We start from the raw sequence: 25,297 nt of genomic DNA on the forward strand, positions 1-25,297 counted from the left end.
TATTTTAGATTTATATATTGGAGCTTTTTGGAACTAATTGTATTTTAAAAGAGAATTTTTTTAGTCACACATTTCAATTTCTTATATTGTTAATTTATTTTTCCTGTTCTCGATAAAAATCGAAAAAATGTTATAAACTGGATTATAAAGCTTCAGACAAACACAAAGACAATATAAATGTGTTCCAGTGAGAATACGATATTAGCTTTTGACAGTGAGCGCACCATGTAACGGTATTTTACGACAAGCATTCAAATTATATGTAAATAATAAAACTAACCATTAACTGAAAATAGTAGAATCGGGTTTTTCGATCTGCTAAAATTTGGTACTTTATTATTTTAAATTTAAGGGTAAAAGATTACAAGGAAGCTAGAGTTGAAGAACAACAGATGTTACCCCCGCTTCATTTAAGCTCTCACGCAACTTTTCGCTCTCCGCTTACTTTTGCGCTCTCTTTGGCTTTGGGATAGTTGCGATTTTCGTCCTATTCTTCCATTCTCATTCGGTCTTTTGAAAAAAACGCACGTATTCTGAACACGCGGAATAACCAGAAAATATTCTAAAGCCAAATCGAAGTGGAAGTGCTATAAGCAAGTGGAAAAGTGAAAAACTCCAAAGTTCTTGGTTTTGTGTGAGCGCGCAAAATACGGAAAACAGTGAATCGGTTTATCAGAAAAGTTAAAAGTAATTGCAAAAAATATGCGTGGAATTCCTTTTTGTGTCGCTTCAAAAATGTGATATTCAAATTACTTAACACACACATGCATACGTGCTACCTATTCACCATAAGTTGGGGAATGGGAAAAAAGCAGTAATGAAATCGAGATAAGGGTTCCGGGGTGCTCCTTTTTCTTACCATAGCTTTTCCTGATTCCCGTAGGAGTTCTTCTAGAAAATCAATAATTTTTACATAGAGCACAGAGAAGCACACACACACGTTGAAAAGAGGGAGTGCGTGAAGAAGAAGCATAGCCAGAGAGCAGGAAGAAGTAGGAGAGCAGAAGCTCCCACACCAGAACTTACAGTGGGGGAAATAAAACTAGCGGCTATTTGAGCTACTGATTTATGGGCAACGTTTAAGTGCTTTTAACGTGTTGTTTGTAAACATAAAGGGATACATTTATTTTTAACCAGTAATATGTTGTTTAAATATACGTTTTGTACATTGATGTGCGTAATTAAGCTTTTTTAAATATTATACTTGTAAATGACATACGATAATACAAAAATTTCGTGACGTGTTACATTGTACACATACACATCTTAAAATTTAATAAATATGAAAAGTGCGCTATATTAATTTTTGTGTTTCTGAAGCTATGGCAATGGCCTGAACTGTGATTTACCGCCCTGCCGCAAGCTTCTCCTTCTTGTACTTGTTTTTTCCGCTGCCAAGTTCTGTTCTTGATGTTGCCCCCAACCCCCTTTTATCTTCTTCTTGCTCGTTGACTATTTTATGGGCTGCGCTGTGCTTCATTCGTGAATCTTGTTTCGCTATTTACCGCCCCTCCCCCTTTCACTGTGATGCAGACAGCTGCTCAGCTCTCCCGCTCGCTCCGCTTCAAGGTCAGAGTAAGGTTAGCACCGCTCTCCTCTGCTTCAAAGGGCCATGGCAGTGATTTCTTCCTCCCCGCTCTGCCGCCCTCGCCCTTACCCTCATCCGATCTTTTTTCATTTCCCTCTCGTTGAGTACAGTGGCTGCTGAAAGTGTGCGGCCACCGAATGCCGCAAATGGCTATGCCTAATTGCCGCATCAAAATTAATGACAGCCACTGTGTATCTGTGTTTGTGCTTGAGTGTCCTTTCTTACACAGGGAAAATATACGGGCACCTTAGTAATGTGCTGACATAATCCTAAGCAGACTATTAATATAAAACAAAAACCTATTTTACTTACAGTTTAATTATATTGCATTTAAAAGTGAATAAAAATGGGTGTCGTAAGATGTTATTTGGTATTTAAGAAAGTAACAAAATTTGTTCCAGGCTCTATTTATAAACGTGGGCGGCAAAGTTTGCCTTACTACGTCACTGCCCCTTGACATTTACACTTTCTCTCTGCGTGGGTGTTGGTGTGGGTGGCAGCTTCCGAGTTCGCTCTCTCAGTCCTAACCGCTCTCTGGCTTACACATCCTCCCGGTTTTCTCTCCTGACATAACGGTTATGCAATCAACGCCGCATTTTGCTATTTTTCCGCACTAAGAAAGGCTTTCTCATTTCAATTGCTCTTGAATTTAAAGGAAAACGTTCTTGCCTTTGTTTTATTACTGCTAAATGTGTGTGTTTGTGTGCCAGCACTTAGAAAGGATTGTGTAAAACTGAGTGAGCAAATAAAAGCGTAGACAAAGGACCTAAGAAAAGATTGGCAGAGATTTCCCCGGAAGTGTGAACCAAGTCTCCTCTTGTGGCTGAGTGCGTTTAGAGCTCTTTTGGGCTTATCGCGGATTTGTGAAGATGAAACTGAAAGCTAAACATCCGTATTCTTATTGGAAAGTCAGCAAAGTAGTCATGCCCCCCAAATCAAATTCTATATCCCCTTTGAAATTGAATATGTTTTGCGGTCTCGCTCGAAATAAGGTGGCGCCGCAAGTTTGGTTTAATGGTTCAGTGAATTCCCGAACGGAAAACTTTTCAATTGCGTCGCAGCCTCTAATTTAAATAAGCTCAAATGGTGGGTATATAAAGCAAGTGCCCCCGCCAATTACGATAGCATTTCAGCAATCAGAAAACTCTTGACGAGGATGCGAGTTTGTAAAAACGGCAAAAGTATATGTTAGTCCTAGGTAATACTTAATCTGTTGTCATTCATTGACTGATTTACTGATTACTGGCTAATTATGTGAGACACGGCAATAAAAATGGCTTACAACCTCTCGAAAACATCATAATGTTGTTGAATATTTTATTTATATATTTCCTTATTATGTTTTGAAAGTAGTTGTATTTCCCTAAATTTATTGCCTTCGTCTAGCAATAATTTAACATTCCATTCCAATACCAGATGATATTGAATCTTTGGGTATTTAATATGGTTAAAGTACCCTTTATAAGCTCAATCCTTCAGTATCGGTATGGGATCGCAGTTAATTAAAGAAATTCACTTCTTTAAAGTACATGGCTTTTAAACAACTGCTGTTAAAACTGATTGATTTTTCTTTGGGAGGATTACGTGTGCGTGTTGGGTGGAGTGTTGATAAGCACGGTCCCGAGTTCTCTTATGACAAAAAGCAAACAGAAGCAGCCAGAACTCAATACCCGGTAACTGGTACCCGGTACGTAGCGGCATTCCATGATTCAGCTCCCCGCTGCAATTTACTTGGATTCCATTTACATAACTCTGGTTATCTAGAAATGCCGGATAAAGGGGGGTTGTAAGGGCATGGCAACCTACCCCAAATGTGCAATCCCATCCCAACCAGATACGGTCATTGGAAACTAATGTAAATTGCGATGTTGCTTGTTTATTGACTGCAAACAGCAGGCTCGTCGTAATTAGCGGGGGGAGGTGGGGAACGAACCGCACCTATGCCATAAATAGCAACCACCTGCGATAAATTTCTCCGGACAGACAGGAATTTATGGGGAAAATAAACTGAGAAATTGGAAACTTTCAATAAAACGCCATAAATAAGTGGTGAGTATGGGAATAGCCCAAATATTCACCCAAAAACATTAAACAATTTAAAAAAAATGAAAAAATTAATTTCATAAATTCTGAATCAGTAATAAAATGGTGAAGCCAGAATACCTCTAATGTTTGACAGTATTCCATGATTATAGAAACCAAAACATTTAAGACGTTCATGATAATTGAGCATCTATTAGCACTTCTTATATACAAATTTAACTTAAACCTTCAATATATCAAGTTTAATAAGTTATCACAATATCTTACTTCAATGCAAAAACAACGATTTTTGATTACCCTATAGCCCTTTGATCTATTGATCTTTATCATTCAATCAAAGCTAGAGTGTGTTATCAGCAAATTGACTCATTTTTGATTAAAAGGGCTTTCGCACAAGGCTAATTATCAGCTCTTACGGCCCCCTTGCGCCCACAGTGGGTGTAGATAAAAAAGTACCCATTGTAATTACTTGTACGTAATTCCAAGGCGCAATAAAAAACAAACCGCAAGATGCCCAGTTGATCTCTAATTAAACAGGCGAACGTCGGATAATGAAAACCAATTGTTGCTATTTTTAAAGCAATTGAGGTGATCCCTTTCGGAATCCGCGGCGAAAACTTTGCACAACTGACTTAAGTGCACAGGTTGGAGGCCATAAAACAGCGGGGGTACCAATAAAGTTAGCCCCGACTACCTGATAAGCGCCCAGCCGGGTCAGATAATGCGCATTTATAGCGGCAATAGAACCCCCCTATGGTTCCCCTACCCAATTTTGGCTAGGCCATATCGTAAATCGCTTGAAAACAAAGTTTATAGCGTCGGCCGCTACCGGAGTTGGGTTCTCCACCGATTTTCAGATTGTCCAACGGAAGAAAGTTCTTTGGGGCTAATGGCTTTTCCATTGTGGGCACCCATTAGAACCGCCGATTGTAATTATCCCACGATAATGGCCCTGTGGCATGCCCCATCGCTTTCCGTACTAACCACACGCAATGTTGTCGACGCATAATTTATTTATTTATTTCGGCGTTCGGGGTTATTGAAACTTGTTGCCTGCTCTTGTTTACATCATAAGTATACAATATCAGAGGGGAATATCTATACCTATAGCTGTGCGTGCTTATCCTAATGCCCGGATATCTCTTCTGTGTTTGTAGATGTGGGCCACACGCGGCTGTCTCGTTGTGGACTTTGAGCCAACGCAATGGATGGCGATGGCGATGGCGCTGGCTAAATCTATATCTATGTATATCTCCCGGTGTCATCCAGTCGCTTCTCCATTGTGCGATCTATTCTCATTTGGTAGTCTGCAGACTTGTTTGCTATATTAAATTTCGCTGCTTTATTTTTCTCTCCTCTTTCACTTTGGCGAAATATAAATATTTACGTTGACTTTTGATCAGACTTGAGAACAAGGTGTCTCCACCCATTTGTAGGAATTTATTAAACGAACTAACTGCTCTTAGCTGGATGAAAGGTCGAAACAATTTTTAAATACCATCACGTGATTAAAAATTCCTCGGTAATTTTTGTTCCCACCGTCAACGGGCTGCTCCATATAGATATATATCTGTCTTGCCAGCAATATTCTGAACTCTGAAAATAGCCATCTATAGGTCTGACGCACTCGAAAAGTTATGCAATTAGAACGGCGGAAATTCGAACAAATTAAAAAGGAAATGATAATTTGTCAATCTAAAAGACAGATAGGGAGTACTAAAAAGGTATTGTAGAACTCCCAAAGATTTATAATACGTTTTTTATTATCCTTACGTCGTGATCAACACATACATATGGTTTATGCATTTATTCTTAATGGCATAATATTTTTCTTTAGCATTTTTTATCTCTTCTCTCGAAAGAACATACGACTTTACTATAACCTTTGCTTCTGCATATACAAACGGAGATATGCGTTTTATTCAAGTCATGATTATCAAGTTTTATTGGCTCTCTGGGCCATAAAAAGCTACCAAAATTTGTTCTTTAATATATTGTTCTTTTTGCGACTCGTTTGATGTTATCTTAGGTCAAAACTTTTCCACTTCACCCAAGTCAGATAAATCAGATCATAGATACATACGGTCCTATTGAGGGCTATTGGCCCATCTACGTCACATTTTTGCGTTCCACGATTCTTATCGCTCCGTGATTGTATTACGCCTGCAGCCAGAAATCGAACATGTGTATATTTATAGACCATTCCTCTCTATCACGCATGCAAATCGTGAATAGCGCCTTGTGGCATGGCTCCCCAATGGAACACCGTAATCTCTGCTGGATCCCGTGGAAAGGAAAAAACCTTCCCAAGCCCCCAAGTAAAGTTCACTGTGCCATTAGGTTTTTCGTGTGAGTGCCGTGAATGAGTCTTATCTGTTGTGCATGCCCAAGTTTATTAACTTATAAAATAAAAATAAAAATAAAACATAGTCAATGAGAATTTCGGCTACCTCTTTCCCCGCACTCGCAGACACTCGTTTGGCACATGTTAAACGCCTGATACCAAAGCCGCAAAAAAGAACATAGCTAAAAAACACAAGAAGCTTGAATGATGATGCTAATCGAATTACTTAATACCCCTTATGCACCAAATAAATCTTTTTTTATAAACGCTATTTGAATATAACAATGTCCTTTCAATTGAAAAGTAACCTTAACTTATGAATCAATGAAAATAAATCTCCTAATCTCAAATAATATAAACTATATAAATATATGATATGAATATATAAGTTCTTAGTTATTCTATATAGATGAATAACTAAGAACTCATATACCCATAGTACTCTGCAAAGCAGGTAGATTCTTCGCAATAGAAAATGTTATCGCTTGACAAATTTTCGGCACTTATCTGGGAGGTGCAGCCGGGGAACCGGTTCCGTACCCCCCATTTGGCCGGCTCCTCCTTAAATACCCCAAGTGGGGAGACGGCGAGAATGTGTCACCCGAATGGTTCGCCGAAGATTGCGATGTGACGTTGTAGCCCCGGTCAGATAATTCCGATCGCTCTCTGAGACTTTGAACTTGCCTATAATTCATGCGATTCAGCCGCTTGTAGAGCACAATAGAAATGCTTTGATACGATGGGAAATGATTTCTTAGAGAGCAATGGAACCCATGAACTTGAAGTTAATCTACCACTTCTCTTTTTTCTAGACACTTGGGTTTTTGATTAATAAGTTTATGTGGGACTAATTAAACGAGTGGCACTAAATTATGGTTTATTTTAGGCCAAGATATTTGCCAAAAATTTAATTAAGCGCAGCGAGCAATGGAAAATTTTGAGAAAGAATGCCGATACCAACATGATCTTCTTATGGAGAATCTATTTATATCGTCGCTCATAAGGAGCAAACAGTGTTTCTGACAAATACGTATTTTCAAATGCATTTCTCTGGCCAAAAGTTGAAAGACCCCATAGAGAGATATGTAAATGAAATTATTATACCATGTGTGACAATTATTGTTGAGCTGATTTGTCCAATAACTTGTGATGAAGCACCACAGGAATTTAAAACAAAATATCTAAAATTAAAATTAACCTTAAACAACAGCCAGTTTTGTGCCACTTCTTATCGTTATTTTGATGTTGTTGTTTCTGAAAAACAAAACTCATTCTGTTGTTTGCTTTGCATATTTGAAATAGCTTTGCTCGAATGAATTTATTGCAAATCGCATTTTAAAGCATTTTGTTATTGTTATGCATGTCCGTTGTGACGCCGTATAAATCATTTCGCCATTGCCTTTGATAACGTTTAACGATTATAAACCGCTGCCGTTCCTAGTTCGATAAAACAGTGTAAATATGGGGCGAATTGGTTGCATTACGTATGCGCACATTATTCAAGGTTCCACTTCTGGATGCAACGATTGTTCAACCACACTGTCAATCAATTGCACGATCTATCGATCGTCGAACTGTCTATTGGGGAGCAATTTAGAAAACCCATTCAGGTGAAGAGGTGCTCAGAGAAAGGGGGTAAACAAAGCTCTGGAGAATGCGAACTGCACTCATACACTCTTCAGAAGGTAAAACAAAAAATTACCTAAAAGGACACAAGTAATATGAATTAAAGGGTAAAATATTTAAAGCTATTAAACATTTCTTCTTAAAAAAAGTAATTAAGATGGACTTAATTATTTATTGTAAACATTTTCCTGATAAGCACAATTGCATTACATGATATTGATTCAGAATTGAATCAGGCCTCTGATTGCGTGGGCAACTCGGGAGAGAGATATAGCCGCCATATACCATACTGTACTATATGTATATGGCCGAGCGAGCATGGGGACGAGCGTGCCACCTTTGCGAGGAGAGAGTCCGATCTTGGGGGCTCTACGCTGCTGCGGTGCTCCAACGCCGCTCATTCGCTTGTGAGCAGCCGTCAGTGTCGCGTGTGCCAGCAGCGGGATAAAATAGGAATAGAAATAGTTACCTAGAATATCTAGCAGTGCATAAATGTATGTGTGTGCAAGTAGTGCAAAACGAATGCGATACAAATAGCTGAGCAACGTGCAAAATCACTTTCAAGTGCAACGCTACAAGTGCTGCAATACAAGTGCAATAAAATTACAATTTATTTTTACTATTACTATTTTTTTGCAGGCAAGTATAAACTGAACAAACTGTGCTAATTAAACCAGAAATAACAGAAATAACGGTGTGAACACGCTACAGTACAGAACCAATTAAAATCGAGTGAAACCAAATTAGATCCCGAGAGATTTTTAGCAAGTGCAACGGTAACAACGTATAATGGCACCAACAATCACTGACAATTGCGAATTTGAATGTGCAACTGTTGAAGCAACAACAACATCAGCGATTACCATCGGTGAATCCGATTATTTCGATAGTTCGGCCATTGGCGGCAGCAGCGATAACTTCGAAGAATCGAATGAACTGCATTTGAACGGGCAGCAGGATCAGGATGTTCAGCAGGAGGAGCAGCAGCAGCAGCAAATGCCATGGGAGGCACCTGGAAAACAGGGACTCTACGATCCCCAGAACGAGCACGAGGCCTGTGGAGTCGGATTCATCGTGGCCATCGATGGCAAACGCTCTCACAAGGTAGGGATCCAGGATATACCCTTTCAATACAGAAGTTCTTGTGAATTACTTGTGCCTTATTTATAAAAGGAGAGTTTTTTGAAAGAAGTTTTTTAAGAACTTTTAATATCTTTAATAAAAAATTGAAGTTTATGAACTTCTTTAAATATTTAAATTCCATTTACATAAAATACCGTTCCACACTTTTGTTTTATGCATAACAACGGTGTTCTATGCGTTTAAATATACAAGCATTACATTTGATTTGCTTCATTTACAAGAAAATGTTTTATTTATTATGACGATTAAAACTACGTATCTGATTTGAAAGTTAGAAATGTAATCTGAAGTGATTTCTTTCCACATATAGATTCTACGTGATGCCCAGACCCTCTCAGAACGGATGAATCACCGCGGCGCCTGCGCCTGTGACAATGACACTGGCGATGGCGCTGGCGTCTTGGCTTCCATTCCTCACGGACTCTACTTCAAGGCTCTGTAAGTTCCCCAAATGTATATTGTACATATGTATGTACATTAAAAGATATAGTATAGTGTGTTTATTTATGCCGGTTCCTCTGGCGCCGTCGCCATTGATGAGCGAACTGCTTACACGGGACATGGGGCACGGGACTAGTTGGTGGGCCGGGGGTGTGGCGAAACGATATTGCCGCGATCTCGTGCGCGAAATACGAAAATAACTCAAAGCTGCCGTGTTGTTTGTCGCTGTCTATCAGTTGAGATCTACTCTCTCTAAAAAGCATAATTCATTTAAGATTAAGTTGGTTGGATTGAGGCAACGAACTCAGTATTAGAGCGATTAGAATTATATAACAAATAGAGTATTATCAATCAAGCACGTAAGTTTTATTTTCCTTTTGAACGCATCAGTTATAGAATTAATTGTTTAGCTTAATTTAATGATAGTGTTATTACTCAAAAGTCGCTATAAAAACATTGTCAAGATTACGTAACAATTTAAAGTGAGATTTATTGACTACGAGCTAATAATGCATCAGTGTATAATTGAGCATACATAATTGTGCATTTTTATTATATACAAAGCGAGATTTCAGGATGCACTTTCTGCCTCCAGAGTCTATTGATGTCTCTTTATTGGCTAAATCTCAATATACCGTGAGGAAAAGATCGAGCAGCTCAAAAATAGTTTGCTGAAATGAGGCACATCCACAGATCCACCGAGATATATGCGCGACCAGCCGCGATCCCATACATATAGAATATATGTCGGGGAGTATTTGCCCACCTATAGAGATCCGACAATCCAACATCTGCTCTCTGCTCCCGCCCGACCTATGTACTTTGTTTTCTGTTTATTTTGTCAGCTTTTTGGCACGGTTCTTGTTTTCGTCACGCTTTGCCCAGAATCGGTAAACATACGTAACGCTAATATATATATATATATATATTTTAATAGGCTATATATGGGATTAAACGATGTTTTTTTTACGGTCCAGTCTAAGTGGATAGCAGAATAGAAGACATTTGGAGCCAATTACTTCGTGCAAATTATACAACATTATTTAGCTCAACTACGCCAAATGGAAAAACACGTCAAGGTCCCCTATTCGTTCCCCTCGGGTTCTTCACTTAATCCAGTGTACCAGTTGTGCATAGTAATGAGGTCTGGTCAGGTGGGATTCAGACATTCTAAATGAAGAATTATTTGAAAACCTAAACAATTAACAGGGAACAGGATTAATAGGGAAAGTTTAATTAAGTTTTTGATATATTTCTAGGAACCTTAAACTGGGCCTGATAGCTTCAATTAAAAAGTAGAAATGGTTAAGGAAATGTGAAATGCGAATTCATAAAGAATATTTGAAAAGTTTATTAAGGTTAACTGACCTAAATCGCTCAAATAAATGTCAAATGTGCAAAAGACCTCTATGATTTTATACAGTTAAATCAGAGCTCAATTACGTTGACCTTTAATAAATCAGTTAAATATTTTATGCTCTTTCGGTTGCTAAGTGCTGCTTTTAGAATCCTTGATTCTACTATCTTCGTTGATAGTTTCCAATGAAACCGATCGATTTGAAATCGTTCCACTTCATTACGACCAATGGAAGGCGACTTTCCCAGCTAATAAAAACGACACTGTCCCAGCGTTTTACAACTCAATATGCGCTAATCAATGGCGCGAATTTGCAACTATTTGCTATGTAATTAGTAGAGCAGCTGTCTAATGCCCGAGTATGCATATAATATACACAAATAGGCGGTGATAGATGGATTTTTACAACTGGTTGGGTCATTAAAACGCGTAATGTCGTACGACAGACCCATAAATCTAGTTTAATTAACGTCTAGTCTACGGTTAAATTGATATGTCCGAGCATTTTCGGGGTGTTCTGGAGGTTTCGGCGTCTCGCTTTGGAAAAGAAATGGTGAAATACTTTGCATCCCAATCGAGGAGGAAGAATTTCACTCTAGACACGCACGTGCAAACGGTCATGAGCACTAAAGATTGCGATCTGAGAGCAACAAGTCACTCTGGTGATTGCCAAGTTCAAGGACCGCTTCAAGTCTTGGACTAATTGCGAAATTATGGCAAAACACTTAAACAGTACGCCGTCCATCGGATCGACCGGAATTCTGAGACGTAATAAGAACGAGGTTCAGGTACATATAAGCGCAGCTCAATCTCAATTGCACCAGCGGAAAAAATTTGCATTTTCAGTTTGCTATTGGTTTTCAAATCAAAAATCTTATATCTTTTATAGTGAGGATATACAAAAAATATGAGTTAAGTCAACTTTTATCACGTGAACTCTTATCACAAAACTTTTGTTGATTGGGCTTTCGCTCAGTGTACGAATGCATGTCTGAATAACGAAAACAGGTGGACAGACGAATAATGCGGACCGGTGGGCGGGATGGGAGGTATGGGATTGGTTCCATTAGGTTGTGACGGCTGGATCGCTGACAGCTTCTCCATGGCATCTCCATAGAGTGATGCTGATAAGGTGCGACTTGTGGCGGACTCGTTTCGTCACCAGCTCTGAATGGAATGGCGCGATGAATGAATGACTGAATAACTGAACTGGGCGACTTCGCTTGACTGGCGGCAAACAGAGACCTGACTATGTGCAATTTAATGGCGCATTACTGTTGGAGCTCAGAATTGAGCCAATGGAAAAATGGTTTTATGACAAGTCAAATTTAATATATGGTCATCCTTCAATCTAATTCAACGCTACGTATTCTCCGATTGCAGTGCCAAGCAAGGGCAAACCTTGCCGGAGTTGGGTGACTATGCCACGGGCATTTTCTACCTGGATGAGGCCCAGCATGCAGCGGCCGAGAAGGAGTTTGATGATCTGGCCAAGAGCCTTGGACTGGAGGTGATTGCCTGGCGCACTGTGCCGTCCAATCAGTCGGCCATTGGCGTGGTGGCCCGCAAGTCGGAGCCCCTGTCCCGTCAGGTGTTTGTCCGCCGTCCAGCCGGAAGCGATGAGAAGGCCTTCGAGCGGCAGGTTTTCGTCCTTAGGAAGAGGGCCAGCCATGAGTTGATCAAGCCGGGACGACGGTTCTACATCTGCTCCCTGTCGGACCGGACAGTGGTCTACAAGGGTCTCTTTACGTCCGACCAGTTGTGGGATTACTACACGGACCTGAAGGATCCAGAGTTTGAAACCTACTTGGCATTGGTCCACACTCGTTTCTCCACCAACACCTTTCCCAGTTGGGAAAGGGCTCATCCTCTGCGAGTCCTGGCCCACAACGGTGAGATCAACACTCTCCGAGGAAACGTTAACCTCATGAAGGCCCGCGAGGGTGTCATGCAGTCGGATCTTTTTGGGGATCAACTGAAGAAGCTGTACCCAGTCGTGGAGCCGAATCTCTCGGACTCCGGCAGCTTCGATTGCGTGCTGGAGTTCCTCACCATGGCCAGCGATAGGTCGTTGCCGGAATCGGTGATGACCATGGTGCCGGAGGCATGGCAGAATGACAAGACCATGCCGCAGGAGAAGCGTGACTTCTACCAGTGGGCCGCCTGCGTCATGGAGCCCTGGGACGGTCCGGCTCTTATTAGTTTCACCGATGGTCGCTACATTGGCGCCGTTTTGGATCGTAACGGACTGCGTCCATCGCGTTTCTACGTGACCAAGGAGAACGTGCTGGTCATGGCTTCTGAGGTGGGTGTGTACGATGTGGATCCATCGCAGGTGACCCTGAAGAGCCGCTTGAAGCCTGGCAGGATGTTGCTGGTGGACACCAAGGAGAAGAAGCTCATCCAGGACATCGAGCTAAAGGCCAAGATTGCCAAGTCTAGGCCTCATTCCGAGTGGCTGCAGCAGAAGGTGAGTTATTGTTTGGTCACATTTGGTTTGGGGAAATACTCGGAGTATATTCGTTAGAATATTTTTAGTAACACTACCTCAATTAAAAGGTTAAATTGTTATTAAAAATGTTCTACGATTCAACAGAGCTTTCAAGATCTGTGTGCAACAAATCCAGCCAGCATACTACACACATATCATGGTCACAGGGTCGATTTTCACTAATCATCTTAAAACACGAACTCATCTCCTGACACCCAATCGGAAAACTAATAAAATAATAATCTTTGGTCTAAATTTGTCCATTCTCTCTCACGCTATCCCCTAATCTCAATCTATGTGTATTTTTGTTGTGGAAACGACGCAGATGGTGAGTTAAGCAACCCAGATTGCCCTGGGCCCTATCCTTTGTCCTTTGGCCTCCCAAACGTAGAGTTGATCCTAGTTTTTGCTCCCCCGTTGCGTTTCATTTTGCATGTCCTTTGATTGCATTCAATTGTTACTATAATTATCTAGCAAAAACTAAAAGTTGTTTTCTACATCGAAACAGATTACCCTGGATGAGATTCGCAACGCCAATGTGTTGAACACTCCTCCAGTTGATGAGCTGGCCAAGTTGCCTGCCTCCCAGAGGGGCATCTTCGATCCCAGGCTCTCTCTTTTCGGTTATACCACGGAAACGGTGAACATGCTGCTCATTCCCATGTTCAAAAACAAGTAAGTTGATAATCACATATAAGCAATATAAAGATAACCTATTTATCGTTTTAAAGGAAGGAAGCCCTTGGCTCCATGGGTAATGATGCCCCGCTGGCATGCTTGTCCAACTTCCAGCCCATACCCTATGAGTACTTCAAGCAGCTCTTCGCCCAGGTTACCAATCCGCCCATCGATCCATTCCGCGAGAAGGTGGTCATGTCGATGCAGTGTCCTCTCGGACCGGAGGCGAATCTGCTGCAGCCGTCGGCTCAGCAGGTGCATCGTATTTGGCTCACCAATCCCATACTGAGCATTCCAGATACCCAGCTGCTCAAGCGGAACACGCACCGCGGCTGGCGAACCAAGGTCTTGGACATCACATTCCAGTATAACGAAGGCGTTCAGGGCTATATCGACGCCATCGATCGTGTCTGCCGTGAAGGATACGCCGCAGCTCAAGCTGGTTACCAGTTGTTGGTGGTCTCCGATCGTGGAGCGGGAGTCGATGGTAAGGTGGCAGTTTCAGCCCTTTTGGCCCTCGGAGCCTTGCATCATCATCTGATTGAGACCCTGCAGCGCATGAAGGTGGGCATTGTGGTGGAAACTGCTGAGGCCCGGGAAGTTCATCACATTTGTGTACTCCTTGGCTACGGAGCGGATGCCATTTGTCCATATCTGGCTTTCGAACTGGCACAGGCTCTGCGAGATGACGGAGTAATTGGCCCCGAGGTCAACGACAAGCAGATCTATGCCGCTTATGCCCAAGCTATTGATACGGGTATTGCCAAAGTAATGGCCAAAATGGGCATCAGCACTCTGCAGTCCTACAAGAGCGCTCAGATCTTTGAGGCTGTGGGATTGGGCTCCGACCTGGTGACCAAGTGCTTCCGTGGCACCCAAAGTCGCATCGGTGGAGTCACCCTGGAAATTCTTGCCAAGGAGGGCCTGCAACGCTATCAACTAACCTATGGCAAGGCAACGCCGGACACCCGCATCCTGCGGAATCCTGGCCAGTACCACTGGCGTCACGGTGGCGAGGCTCACATCAATGAGCCATCCTCCATTGGCAGCCTGCAGGAAGCGGCCGTAAATAAGAATCTGGATGCATTTGAAGCCTTTAAGAAAACCACTCTGGATAGTGTGAAGAAGTGTGCTCTGCGAGGACAGTTGGAGTTTGTTACAGACCGTCAAAGTATAGATATCTCCGAGGTGGAGCCCGCCAGCGAGATTGTCAAGCGGTAAGTACGTGTCCACATGTAAATCTACCGATTTTAAAGATTCTTTGTTTATTTGCTACTCCTATAGCTTTGCCACTGGTGCCATGAGCTTTGGCAGCATCTCCCTGGAAGCTCATCAAACTCTTTCGATCACCATGAATCGCATTGGTGGCAAGAGCAACACTGGTGAAGGTGGCGAGGACTCAGATCGTTATTTAAGTGAGTCACAGAGCATATTCCAGTAGAATAATAAATTAATTTATATTTATTTGTTATCATTTGCTTTGCAGACCAAGATCCAAACCACAGCCGCCGATCAGCCATCAAGCAGGTGGCCTCGGGACGTTTTGGCGTAACCGCATCTTACTTGGCTAATGCCGATGATCTGCAGATCAAAATGGCGCAGGGAGCCAAGCCGGGTGAGGGTGGTGAGCTACCGGGTTACAAGGTGACCAAGGATATTGCCAAGACCCGAAAGTCCGTACCCGGAGTGGGCTTAATCTCGCCTCCTCCTCATCACGATATCTACTCCATCGAAGATCTGGCTGAGCTGATCTATGATCTTAAGTGCTCCAATCCGAATGCACGCATCAGTGTGAAGTTGGTGTCCGAAGTGGGCGTAGGTGTCGTCGCTTCCGGTGTTGCCAAGGTAGGTTTGGAATGCCTTAGAAATGAAAGAAGTCTCTTGAACAAATGTTTAATTACAACAGGGCAAAGCCGAGCACATTGTAATTTCTGGACATGATGGTGGTACCGGAGCTAGCTCTTGGACTGGCATTAAAAATGCTGGTTTGCCCTGGGAACTGGGTGTGGCCGAGACGCATCAGGTGCTGGTGCTAAATAATCTACGATCACGGTAAGTTTCCGACCAGGAGAAGCCGGCACAGAGCCATTACCGCTCTCTCCTCTTGTTGTTACTAATCATGAACCGATACATTACTGAAGTGCCTGGTTATCCAGATGACAGCGTTGGAAAACCTGTTCAGAACATGTATTCCCAAAAGCAGAGATCCATTGATCATCGGAAAGTTGGGCTGATCCCCCTACACAACCCCATTGAAACTCCTCGTACATGTGGCCAGTGGGCGGTGGGCAGGAGGACGATGACACGGCGGTTGGGGAAGGCGAATCTTGTCCAGCGGAAGAGCGCTCAATAAGAGTTTCCATTGCTTGAAATCTGACAATTGAAAGATGTCTCGATTGCGAACCCATGGACATGATCCAGTGTGAGGAAACGGATAAAGTGAAAGATCGATCAACTCAGAATGAAGAAGTAGCCTATTCTTTGGACCATTGAAGTAATGAGTATCACTGAACTGATCCGCAGTTCTTAGCTACAGAAACCCGCTTCCAAACAGCTGTAAAACACGATTCGATCGATCCAGTCCAAATCCAAACTCCAGTCCACTCGCTCTACTCCACTCCACTCACTCGCTCACTCGATCACGATCGTCGCGCTGTGCTCCATTCGTAATTTCTTCTCATTACATTGATTCCTACCCGGGGTTGAATTTGCTAACGTTGCCTTCCTTTTTATGTCGTGTCTTCCCACTATTAACGGTCTGGATCTGGATTTGTTTGGATGAACCTCCTCTAGTGTGATTGTTCAGGCCGATGGACAGCTCCGCACAGGATTCGATGTGGTGGTGGCTGCTTTGCTGGGTGCAGATGAGTTTGGTTTTAGTACTGCTCCTCTGATCGTCATGGGTAAGTTGTGAACATTACATTTATACCTCTTTCGTTTTACAAATAATCATTTTTAAAGGCTGCACCATGATGCGCAAGTGTCACTTGAACACCTGTCCCGTGGGCATCGCCACTCAGGATCCGGAGCTGCGCAAGAAGTTCACGGGCAAACCAGAGCATGTTATTAACTTCTTCTTCATGCTGGCCGAGGATGTAAGCTAATATTTCCCATCGCCACTACAATTTAAACTAAACCGTTTATAATTCCTATAGATTCGCAAAATTATGGCTGGACTGGGCATTCGAAAGTTCCAGGACCTGATTGGTCGCACCGATCTATTGCGTGTGGCCAGTCAACGCGATGCCAAGGCTAGTAACTTAGACCTCAAGCTGCTTCTGCAGCCAGCTTTGGAACTGCGTCCTGGCACGAACATCGTTGGAGGTTCCGTAAAGCAGGACTTCCAGCTGGAGAAGCGTTCCGACAACGAACTAATTACCAAGGCTCAGCAAATATTCAGTGGAGCAGACGATAATGTAACCGTCAAGATGCGCATCCATAATGAGGAGCGAGCCTTTGGCTCTACTCTGAGCTACCATATTGCATGGTAGGATTACGTCGATTTTCAAGGTGATCATAATCTAATTTTGTATACTCCACAGCAAATATGGAGAGGCTGGCTTGCCCGCTGGCAAGAGCATCGATATCTTCCTGGAGGGATCCGCTGGTCAGAGCTTCTGCGCTTTCCTGGCGCGTGGTGTTAATGTGACATTGAAGGGAGATGCCAACGATTATGTGGGCAAGGGTCTTTGCGGTGGCAATGTTGTCATCACTCCACAGGATACGGTTCCCTTCGAATCACATCTGAATGTGATCGTGGGCAACGTTTGCCTGTATGGAGCCACCGAGGGAACCGCCTATTTCCGCGGTATTGCTTCCGAGCGCTTCTGCGTACGAAATTCTGGTGTAACAGCCGTGGTGGAAGGTGTCGGCGATCACGGATGTGAATACATGACCGGCGGTGTGGTGGTTATCCTCGGTCTCACGGGCCGAAACTTCGCCGCTGGTATGTCCGGTGGTATTGCCTATGTGTACGATTTGGATGGTTCCTTTAAGCCCAAGGTAAATCCAGAAAGTGTAGAACTCCTGCCGTTGGAAAGTGAGAAGGATGTGTCGCTGGTCAAGGAACTCTTGACTGATTTCATTGAGAAGACAGGCTCGAAGGTGGCCAAGGAATTGCTGGATAACTGGGCCGAAGCCCAGGGCAAGTTCGTAAAGGTCTTCCCGTATGAATACCAAAAGGCTCTGAAGGACATGGCCGAACAGCAGGCAGTGGAGCAGCCACTGAAGTCCGCCATCGAGAATGGCAATGGAAAGCATGAGCCGCACATCAAGGACATCGAGGAGTCCATTCAGGATGTGGTGCTCGAGCAGAAGCGTGCCGATCGCGTGCTGGACAAGACCCGTGGCTTCGTTAAGTACAAGAGGGAATCCGCTCCCTACCGAGATGCTGGAGAGCGACAGAAGGATTGGAATGAAGTCTACAACTTCCCACATGTGCGCAAGAACCTCAAGGTTCAAGCAGCTCGCTGCATGGAATGCGGTGTGCCCTTCTGTCAGTCCAACTCCACAGGCTGTCCACTCGGTAACATCATTCCCAAGTGGAACGACCTCGTTTTCCACGGCGAGTGGCAGGAGGCTCTGCGTCAACTGCTGCAGACCAACAACTTCCCAGAGTTCACCGGTCGCGTATGCCCCGCTCCCTGCGAGGGATCCTGCGTTCTGGGCATCTCCGAACCAGCTGTAACGATCAAGAACATCGAATGCGCCATCATCGATCATGCCTTCGAGCAGGGCTGGATTAAGCCAGAGATCCCAGAAGTGCGCACTGGCAAACGGGTGGCGATTGTGGGATCAGGACCTTCCGGCTTGGCTGCCTCACAGCAGCTGAACCGCGCCGGTCACTTTGTCACCGTCTTTGAGCGCAACGATCGCGTTGGTGGACTTTTGCAGTATGGTATTCCCACGATGAAGCTGTCTAAGGAGGTGGTCAAGCGGCGGGTTGATCTGATGGCTGACGAGGGTATCGAGTTCCGCACCAATGTCCATGTGGGCAAGGACCTCAAGGCCGAGCAACTACTGCAGGAGTAAGTATAATTTAATATTTAAGGTGGTCCAAAGATTTTTGACGACTGCAGTGCCTGAGTCAACACAGTCCTCAAATTTTAATGGAATATTATGTCTAGAACAGCTTTATTTATTACACTTGAACTTTCCAACAGGTACGATGCCGTCCTCCTGACCACTGGCTCCACTTGGCCTCGTGACTTGCCGCTGGCCAACCGTGACCTGAAGGGCATTCACTTTGCCATGGAGTTCCTGGAGGCGCAGCAGAAGAAGCAGCTGGGCGGCAAAAATGACATAATCTCTGCCGCTGGCAAGAATGTGATCATCATCGGTGGTGGAGATACCGGATGCGATTGCATTGCCACGTCGTTGCGTCAAGGCGCCAAGAGCATCACTACATTCGAGATCCTTCCGGAACCTCCACAGAAGCGTGCTGAGGACAACCCCTGGCCCCAGTGGCCGAAGGTCTTCCGCGTGGACTACGGACACGAGGAGGTGAAGCTTAAGTGGGGCAAGGATCCGCGTCAGTACTGCACCACCACCAAGGAGTTCGTGGGTGAAAATGGAGCCATCAAGGGCGTGAACACCGTCGAGGTGGAGTGGACCAAGACGGAAACGGGCCAGTGGCGCATGCAGGAGGTGGCCGGATCGGAGAAGTACTTCCCCGCAGACCTCATCCTCCTGGCCATGGGCTTCCTGGGGCCGGAGAAGACGGTGCCGAGCGAACTGGGCCTGGAGCTAGACCCGCGCGGCAACATCAAGGCATCCAACGGACAGTATGGCACCTCGAACTCCAAGGTCTTCGCGGCAGGAGGTAAGTTTTTCGTTTCATAAATACTCTATAAATCATCAAAGAAATTTGTATATATGCAAATTTAAGTTCTTAAGTTTCGAATCAATCATTCGTTATTCAAACTCGAATGATTTTTATATTTATTTAAACAAAGACGTTAATTTACCTTAATTCTTTTGCAGATTGCCGGCGTGGCCAGTCGCTGGTCGTCTGGGCCATTACCGAGGGTCGTCAGGCCGCACGGCAAGTGGATTCCTATCTGACCGGCCGTCCAAGTGGGCTACCAGGACCTGGTGGCGTCATCGGGACATCGTAAAGAGGATCTGCAGAGGCAGCCAGAGCAGCTAATATCAAGTTTTGTGTGCGTGCATCGTCCTTAGCCTATAGAGCGAAATTCTTTACCGATTTGTGATTTTTATTTTCGCGACTTTAGTTTAGTTTACACTAAAAAGACTTGAGTTTTTTACACACCAAACCAAAACGACAACACGTTTCATTTAGTTTTATTTTCATCGCAAAGCTGGCTGGGAATCCTTAGTGGTTCGTGGAGATGCCCTTCACAGGTGATGATATGCTGCGGCAGGAGTCAATTAAGAGTGCAAACTGAAATGCTGATTGAAGCCAATCGAATACTTATATATCTTAAAGGAAATCGAATATCCAACAAAAAATCTAAGGACAATAACTAGAAACTTACCGTTATCGTTAAACAAAAAAACATTAATTGAACATTAAATATTTAGAAAATGCATTTTTTCAATGTTGTTTAACTTGTGTTGCCTGTTCTACGCAAAAGATATATATGAAATGAAAATTGATATGCTGATCTCCACCCTCCTATATACAATCCATAAATCGTATATGCAGACAGAGAAATGTATTAAACTCGGCCAATATCGAAACGCATTTTTTTAGATGTTGTTTGTGTGTTTTGAACTGCATTCGATCGTTGACCGCAAAAGTACCTAAGTGGCTATTGTTAAAACAAATGTGCTCTTTGGCAGTTATATGTATGAATACAGAGAAATACACAATTTATACAAAACCTATTTAACCCAAATGTATACCCTTATACATACATCTCTATATAAATATATTTATGTGCAAGTATTTGATGAAATAAATATTCAAATTATTAAAAAGGCTGACGAGTCGATATTTGGGATAGAATACGAGAAATGTGTTTTACATTTCATGCGGGGCAAATAAATTAAAATCTATTTATTAATCATTTTAAAAGAGGGAATATCTTGAATACATTTTATATACAATTTTACTTACATTGAGCTTTTAAGTTAAAGTTTAAAAAATAAAGAAAATATTGGAACATTACTTTGTTAATTCGTAGAAATTATATTTTATTTGTTATTACAGCCGTGAAATACCATTATTATTAAAGACGCATACTTTTTTTTATGTTTGTATCATGAATAAATTTTTTAAATAAATGCGCCGTTATGGAAGCTTGTAAAAAAATACCGTTTCAGGGTCATGGTATTTATTGTCGTTTTCGTATTTCCACCCCCTGGTAACACTAAACGGGCGTCACTCTTTTCGTCTCTGGGCACACTGTCTGCCCTCGCACGCGTATTTTTCTGCCGATTTTGCGTGTAAATTTCATTGTGAAAACATAGTAAAACAGCAGCAATCATGGCCAATTTCGACCTGACACGCATCAACTGTCAATTTTTGGACAGGCACTTGACCTTCCCGCTGCTGGAGTTCTTGTGCGGCAAGGAGGTTAGAAACTCGACCAGGCGGTGCTCCGCTAGCGTTTGCCGTGTCACCAGTACATAACTATGCAAAATCTACATACATATGTGTGTCTTCTGTTGCAGATCTACAACCAGCAAGAGCTGCTGGAGTACATCTTGGAGACGGTGAACAAGACGAACATGATCGATTACACCATGGACACCCGCAAGCGTCTCAATCTCAGCCAGGAGATGCCCGAGGAGCTGGTGCAGCGCAAGGCGGAGGTCCTGGCCACGCTCAAGCAGCTGCAAAACGAGGTGGCACCTATCATGAAGGCCACCGACATCCTCAAGAACGGCGAGAGCATGAAGGACTCGAAGACGTTCGTCAATGCCCTGCAGAAGGACTACAACTTCAAGGTGGAGCACCTGGAGAGCGCCTACAAGCTGGCCAAGTACCTCTACGAGTGCGGCAACTATCAGGAGTCTACCTCTTACCTGTACTTCTGCCTCATCGTCATGTCGCCCAACGACAAGGTGCGTAAGAAGCTCATTTAACACAAAAATGGATAAATAACACTAAAACGTAATGTTTATTAACCAAATTATGGTCTCGCAAATATTGCAGAACTACCTTAACGTGCTGTGGGGCAAGCTGGCCGCAGAGATCCTGACCCTGAACTGGAATACTGCTCTGGAGGATCTGACGCGTTTGCGCGACTACATCGACAGCGCCAACTTCAGCACCATTCAGGCCCTCCAGCAGCGCACCTGGCTGATCCACTGGTCTGTCCTGGTCTTCTTCAATCACCCCAAGGGACGCGATCTCATTATTGAGATGTTCCTGTACAAGCCCCTGTATTTGAACGCCATACAGACCATGTGCCCGCACATCATGCGTTACTTGGCCACCGCCGTAGTGATCAACCGCACCCGCCGTAATGCTCTGAAGGATCTGATCAAGGTGATCCAGCAGGAGTCGTACACGTACCGCGACCCCATCACCGAGTTCCTGGAGTGTCTGTACGTGAACTTTGACTTCGAGGGAGCGCGTCTGAAGCTGCACGAATGCCAGACGGTGATCCTCAATGACTTCTTCATCGTTGCCTGCCTCAATGAGTTCGTGGAGGACGCCCGCTTGATGATCTTCGAGACATTCTGCCGCATCCACCAGTGCATCACCATCAGCATGCTGGCCGATAAGCTGAACATGAAGCCCAACGAGGCAGAGTGCTGGATCGTCAACCTCATCCGCAATGCCCGTCTGAATGCCAAGATCGATTCGAAACTGGGTCATGTGGTGATGGGCACCCAGCCCCTGAGTCCCTATCAGCAGCTGGTGGAGAAGATTGACTCGCTGTCCATGCGGTCGGAGCATTTGGCCGGTTTGATTGAGCGCAAGAGCAAGCAGAAGCAGAATCAGGAGTCCGCCGACTCCTGGAAGTACTACTAATTGCTGACTTTTTATCCACAATTAAGCTAAGACTCTTTGTACCCTTTAAAAACCGATGATTGCGCGCAGTCTAGCGAATAAACCAACATCTTACTCGTTCGCTCAATTCAACATTTGATTTTATTTCCTTCGGAATCAAAATTAGTTATACAAAAAACAATACCAAGGCGGGAATTTGTAATTTCGCTAGCCTACAGAATGCAAACGTTTGCTAATCCTAGAATCAGTTGTTTGTACCTACGGGTCGGTGCTGGATCTTTATGACGATCTGGCCCCGGATCACACTATTGATTGCTACCGCGACTTCTGCTTGACCACCAACCAGGATTTCACGGGCAGGTCCTGCAAGTATACGATCCACTTGCGCACCAACAGCAACCACACTATGCCGTACAGAACGCAAATGCCGGACTCCAAGTAGTAGCCATCGAAGGTTATCTCGCACTTGCCAGCCGACGCTTCACAGCTCTGGGGAAATATGAAGTCGGATATTTGTTATCTTTTATGTAATAACTGGACAACTCTAAGATAGTTCACCCTTTCTGATTTGGCACAACACTTTTACCAAACCAAAGAGATGCAGTATCTTTATGGTCTTTGCTTGATTAATTATCTTGAATGTTGTGGAAACTCTTTCTCTGAGCACTTACCTGTTGCTCCTCCTTGCCCTGGCAGGTATTTTCCTCATTAGTGGAGCACTGCTTCCAGGTGAGCACGTCCACCAACCACAGCACCACTGTGTTGGGCCAATTGCCGCCCAGATTGCACAATGTGTTCAAGAATGTCATGTAGGTGCCACCGACGGCTGGGTCGGAGATCTTGGCGAAGAAGGCCATGGCGGCCACAAACATGGAGTACAGGAACACTTGGTAGATGGCGTAACTGGTGATCAGCAGGACGTAGTAATAAACAGGCACTGATCCTCCCCGGACGATATAGGGTGTGATGTAGGCTAAGCCAGTGGCCACGGTTGCCATGATGATGCGGTAGGGAATGGCCTTCAGATAGACGTCCATGGGACGTGGTCCGTTCGTATACCGACCCACCGCCAGCGGCAGGATGAGCTGCAGCGGGATTAGGGGAATGGCCAGCAAAGCTAGCTTATCTTTCGGCACACCAGCGTCAATTAGCTTTAAACTGGTCACAGCATCCGAGGCAGCAAACGTGACCTTCACGGTGAGCAGAATTACTGCCAGGATCTGGACGGGACGCATGCGCACCATGTCCCACAAGATCTTGTAACTTTGATGGATGTTCAACTCGTGTTCCTCCGTGTAGCGAGCGTCCATGTGTGCGTCTTCGATGTCGTTCTCCTTCTTAAAAATAGCCACCAAGGTGGTGGCCACCACAAATGTGATGCCCCAGAACCAAAGGAAGCGGGGTAATGTGATCATGCCATCCTCGAGTGGGACGTCTCTTAAGTAGGTATTGCAGAAATCCTTGGACTCCAGGGCGATGAACACCACATAGCCCAAGAAGTAGCCAGCGGTTTGGCCCACACTATTGCAAGTGGAGGCATAGCCAACATTGCATCGCTTCAGCATGGTCAAAGCCCAGCCATCCACGGCGATGTCCTGGGTGGCAGCCAGGAAGTTGAGCAGGAAGAAGAGCAGCGTTAGCAGCGGCACATTGGGATCGACACCATTCCCGCCCAGCCACCGATCCACGTGGAGTGAGAGGAGCAACATGAAGGCTCCCAGAAGGTACTGCACTGGGACTAGCCACGATTTCCGGCGTCCAAATCGCCGGATGTACAGGGAATCCACAATTGGAGCCCACAGCAGCTTCAAGCTGAATGGCCAGTATGCGAAGGAAAACTCCGCCTGTTGCTTGTAGCTGGCTCCTCTGTTTTGGAGCAACATGGGTATGGCTGCTATGAGACCGATGGGAATGCCCTGCAGAACGTACAGAAACAGCAGTATGGCGATATTCCTCCGGTCGCCACGAATATCTGGCTTCTGGTGCTCTGCCTCCTTCTCCTTCTCCGACTTTGGTGGCTCGTCGATGAGCAACTCCTGGTCGGCATTGCTGCCCGTTGGCTTTCTTCTTATGGCGGACATGCTGATCAGATAACGATGGTTATATATTACAAAGACTTTCTACTTTGGGGGCCACAAGCTCACCTGTTTTTCTAATCACCAACAAATAACAACAAATGTCCCAGGACCACGTCACTCAAATGTATTGCTTTTTACGTATTTCCCCGATACAGTTCCCTCGATGCCTTCAATTTGGTTAAATGGCTGATCGAATGGCTGTCTGAATCTCTGCCAGTCCGATCTGTAATCAATTCATGTTCCGTCGAATCGGAATATTTTCTTTCGTGGCATATGTTTGTTGACGTTCCAATATATTTTTATAGCAACTCGGTGTCGCACTACGCATGCAGCTGCTATAAAGCGTGACATGGTCACACTAATTACTCGAAATTTAAACTCAGTGGCGGGAGGCTTACGAAATGGAAATCCAAACTTGGTGAAGTATGAGTTGGTTCGGATATTTATGGCGCTACTTGATAAGTCAAGCGGGCGGAGATGCGTAGGTACATATATATTTAATGCGTAAATATGATGCTACTGTTTCGATTTTCCGCAGAAAGTAAATATATATTTACATGTATTACAATAGTGAGGAAAAAA

At 44.1% G+C, this 25,297-nt stretch overlaps 3 protein-coding genes across 9 annotated transcripts; 2 read left to right on the forward strand and 1 right to left on the reverse strand.

Annotated features, from left to right (window-relative positions):
• The first annotated feature begins 501 nt into the window (after positions 1 to 501).
• On the forward strand, positions 502 to 19,992 carry LOC6534405 (glutamate synthase [NADH], amyloplastic). Of its 7 annotated transcripts, none has more exons than XM_015195139.3 (16): positions 507 to 687; positions 8,241 to 8,705; positions 9,055 to 9,182; positions 11,926 to 13,012; positions 13,359 to 13,361; positions 13,542 to 13,708; positions 13,765 to 14,928; positions 14,996 to 15,126; positions 15,198 to 15,556; positions 15,618 to 15,763; positions 16,505 to 16,614; positions 16,673 to 16,806; positions 16,867 to 17,198; positions 17,254 to 18,738; positions 18,874 to 19,532; positions 19,694 to 19,992. In XM_015195139.3, the coding sequence occupies exons 2-16, from the start codon at positions 8,391 to 8,393 to the stop codon at positions 19,825 to 19,827; spliced, it is 6,354 nt and encodes a 2,117-aa protein (XP_015050625.1). In that variant the 5' UTR covers positions 507 to 687; positions 8,241 to 8,390; the 3' UTR covers positions 19,828 to 19,992. The 7 variants fall into 7 exon arrangements, 5 of the variants coding, with proteins under 5 accessions (XP_039230164.1, XP_015050625.1, XP_015050623.1 ...); XM_039374229.2 differs by lacking the exon at positions 507 to 687 and adding an exon at positions 2,199 to 2,325; XM_015195138.3 differs by lacking the exon at positions 507 to 687 and adding an exon at positions 7,963 to 8,095.
• A 1,064-nt stretch (positions 19,993 to 21,056) lies between these two features.
• On the forward strand, positions 21,057 to 22,764 carry LOC6534406 (eukaryotic translation initiation factor 3 subunit E). The gene is made up of 3 exons (XM_002095048.3): positions 21,057 to 21,251; positions 21,350 to 21,742; positions 21,834 to 22,764. The coding sequence occupies exons 1-3, from the start codon at positions 21,162 to 21,164 to the stop codon at positions 22,656 to 22,658; spliced, it is 1,308 nt and encodes a 435-aa protein (XP_002095084.1). The 5' UTR covers positions 21,057 to 21,161; the 3' UTR covers positions 22,659 to 22,764.
• On the reverse strand, positions 22,756 to 25,022 carry LOC6534407 (acetyl-coenzyme A transporter 1). The gene is made up of 3 exons (XM_002095049.4): positions 24,782 to 25,022; positions 23,309 to 24,719; positions 22,756 to 23,126 (listed from the first exon to the last, which is right to left on the reverse strand). The coding sequence occupies exons 2-3, from the start codon at positions 24,716 to 24,718 to the stop codon at positions 22,953 to 22,955; spliced, it is 1,584 nt and encodes a 527-aa protein (XP_002095085.1). The 5' UTR covers position 24,719; positions 24,782 to 25,022; the 3' UTR covers positions 22,756 to 22,952.
• Positions 25,023 to 25,297: the final 275 nt, after the last annotated feature.

The sequence above is a fragment of the Drosophila yakuba genome, chromosome 3L, assembly GCF_016746365.2.
Source record: "Drosophila yakuba strain Tai18E2 chromosome 3L, Prin_Dyak_Tai18E2_2.1, whole genome shotgun sequence".
NCBI classification, from domain to species: Eukaryota; Metazoa; Arthropoda; class Insecta; order Diptera; family Drosophilidae; genus Drosophila; species Drosophila yakuba.

What these genes read in the sequence shown, in the direction of transcription:
- LOC6534405 (XM_015195139.3), top strand. Translation starts at nt 8,391, where the DNA reads ATGGCACCAACAATCACTGACAATTGCGAATTTGAATGTGCAACTGTT. An exon ending in ATGGCAAACGCTCTCACAAG is followed by an intron (nt 8,706 to 9,054) that starts GTAGGGATCCAG and finishes TTCCACATATAG; the next exon opens with ATTCTACGTGATGCCCAGAC. An exon ending in TCTTCATGCTGGCCGAGGAT is followed by an intron (nt 16,807 to 16,866) that starts GTAAGCTAATAT and finishes TAATTCCTATAG; the next exon opens with ATTCGCAAAATTATGGCTGG.
- LOC6534406 (XM_002095048.3), top strand. Translation starts at nt 21,162, where the DNA reads ATGGCCAATTTCGACCTGACACGCATCAACTGTCAATTTTTGGACAGG. An exon ending in AGTTCTTGTGCGGCAAGGAG is followed by an intron (nt 21,252 to 21,349) that starts GTTAGAAACTCG and finishes CTTCTGTTGCAG; the next exon opens with ATCTACAACCAGCAAGAGCT. An exon ending in TCATGTCGCCCAACGACAAG is followed by an intron (nt 21,743 to 21,833) that starts GTGCGTAAGAAG and finishes CAAATATTGCAG; the next exon opens with AACTACCTTAACGTGCTGTG.
- LOC6534407 (XM_002095049.4), bottom strand. Translation starts at nt 24,718, where the DNA reads ATGTCCGCCATAAGAAGAAAGCCAACGGGCAGCAATGCCGACCAGGAG. An exon ending in AGGGCAAGGAGGAGCAACAG is followed by an intron (nt 23,127 to 23,308) that starts GTAAGTGCTCAG and finishes ATATTTCCCCAG; the next exon opens with AGCTGTGAAGCGTCGGCTGG.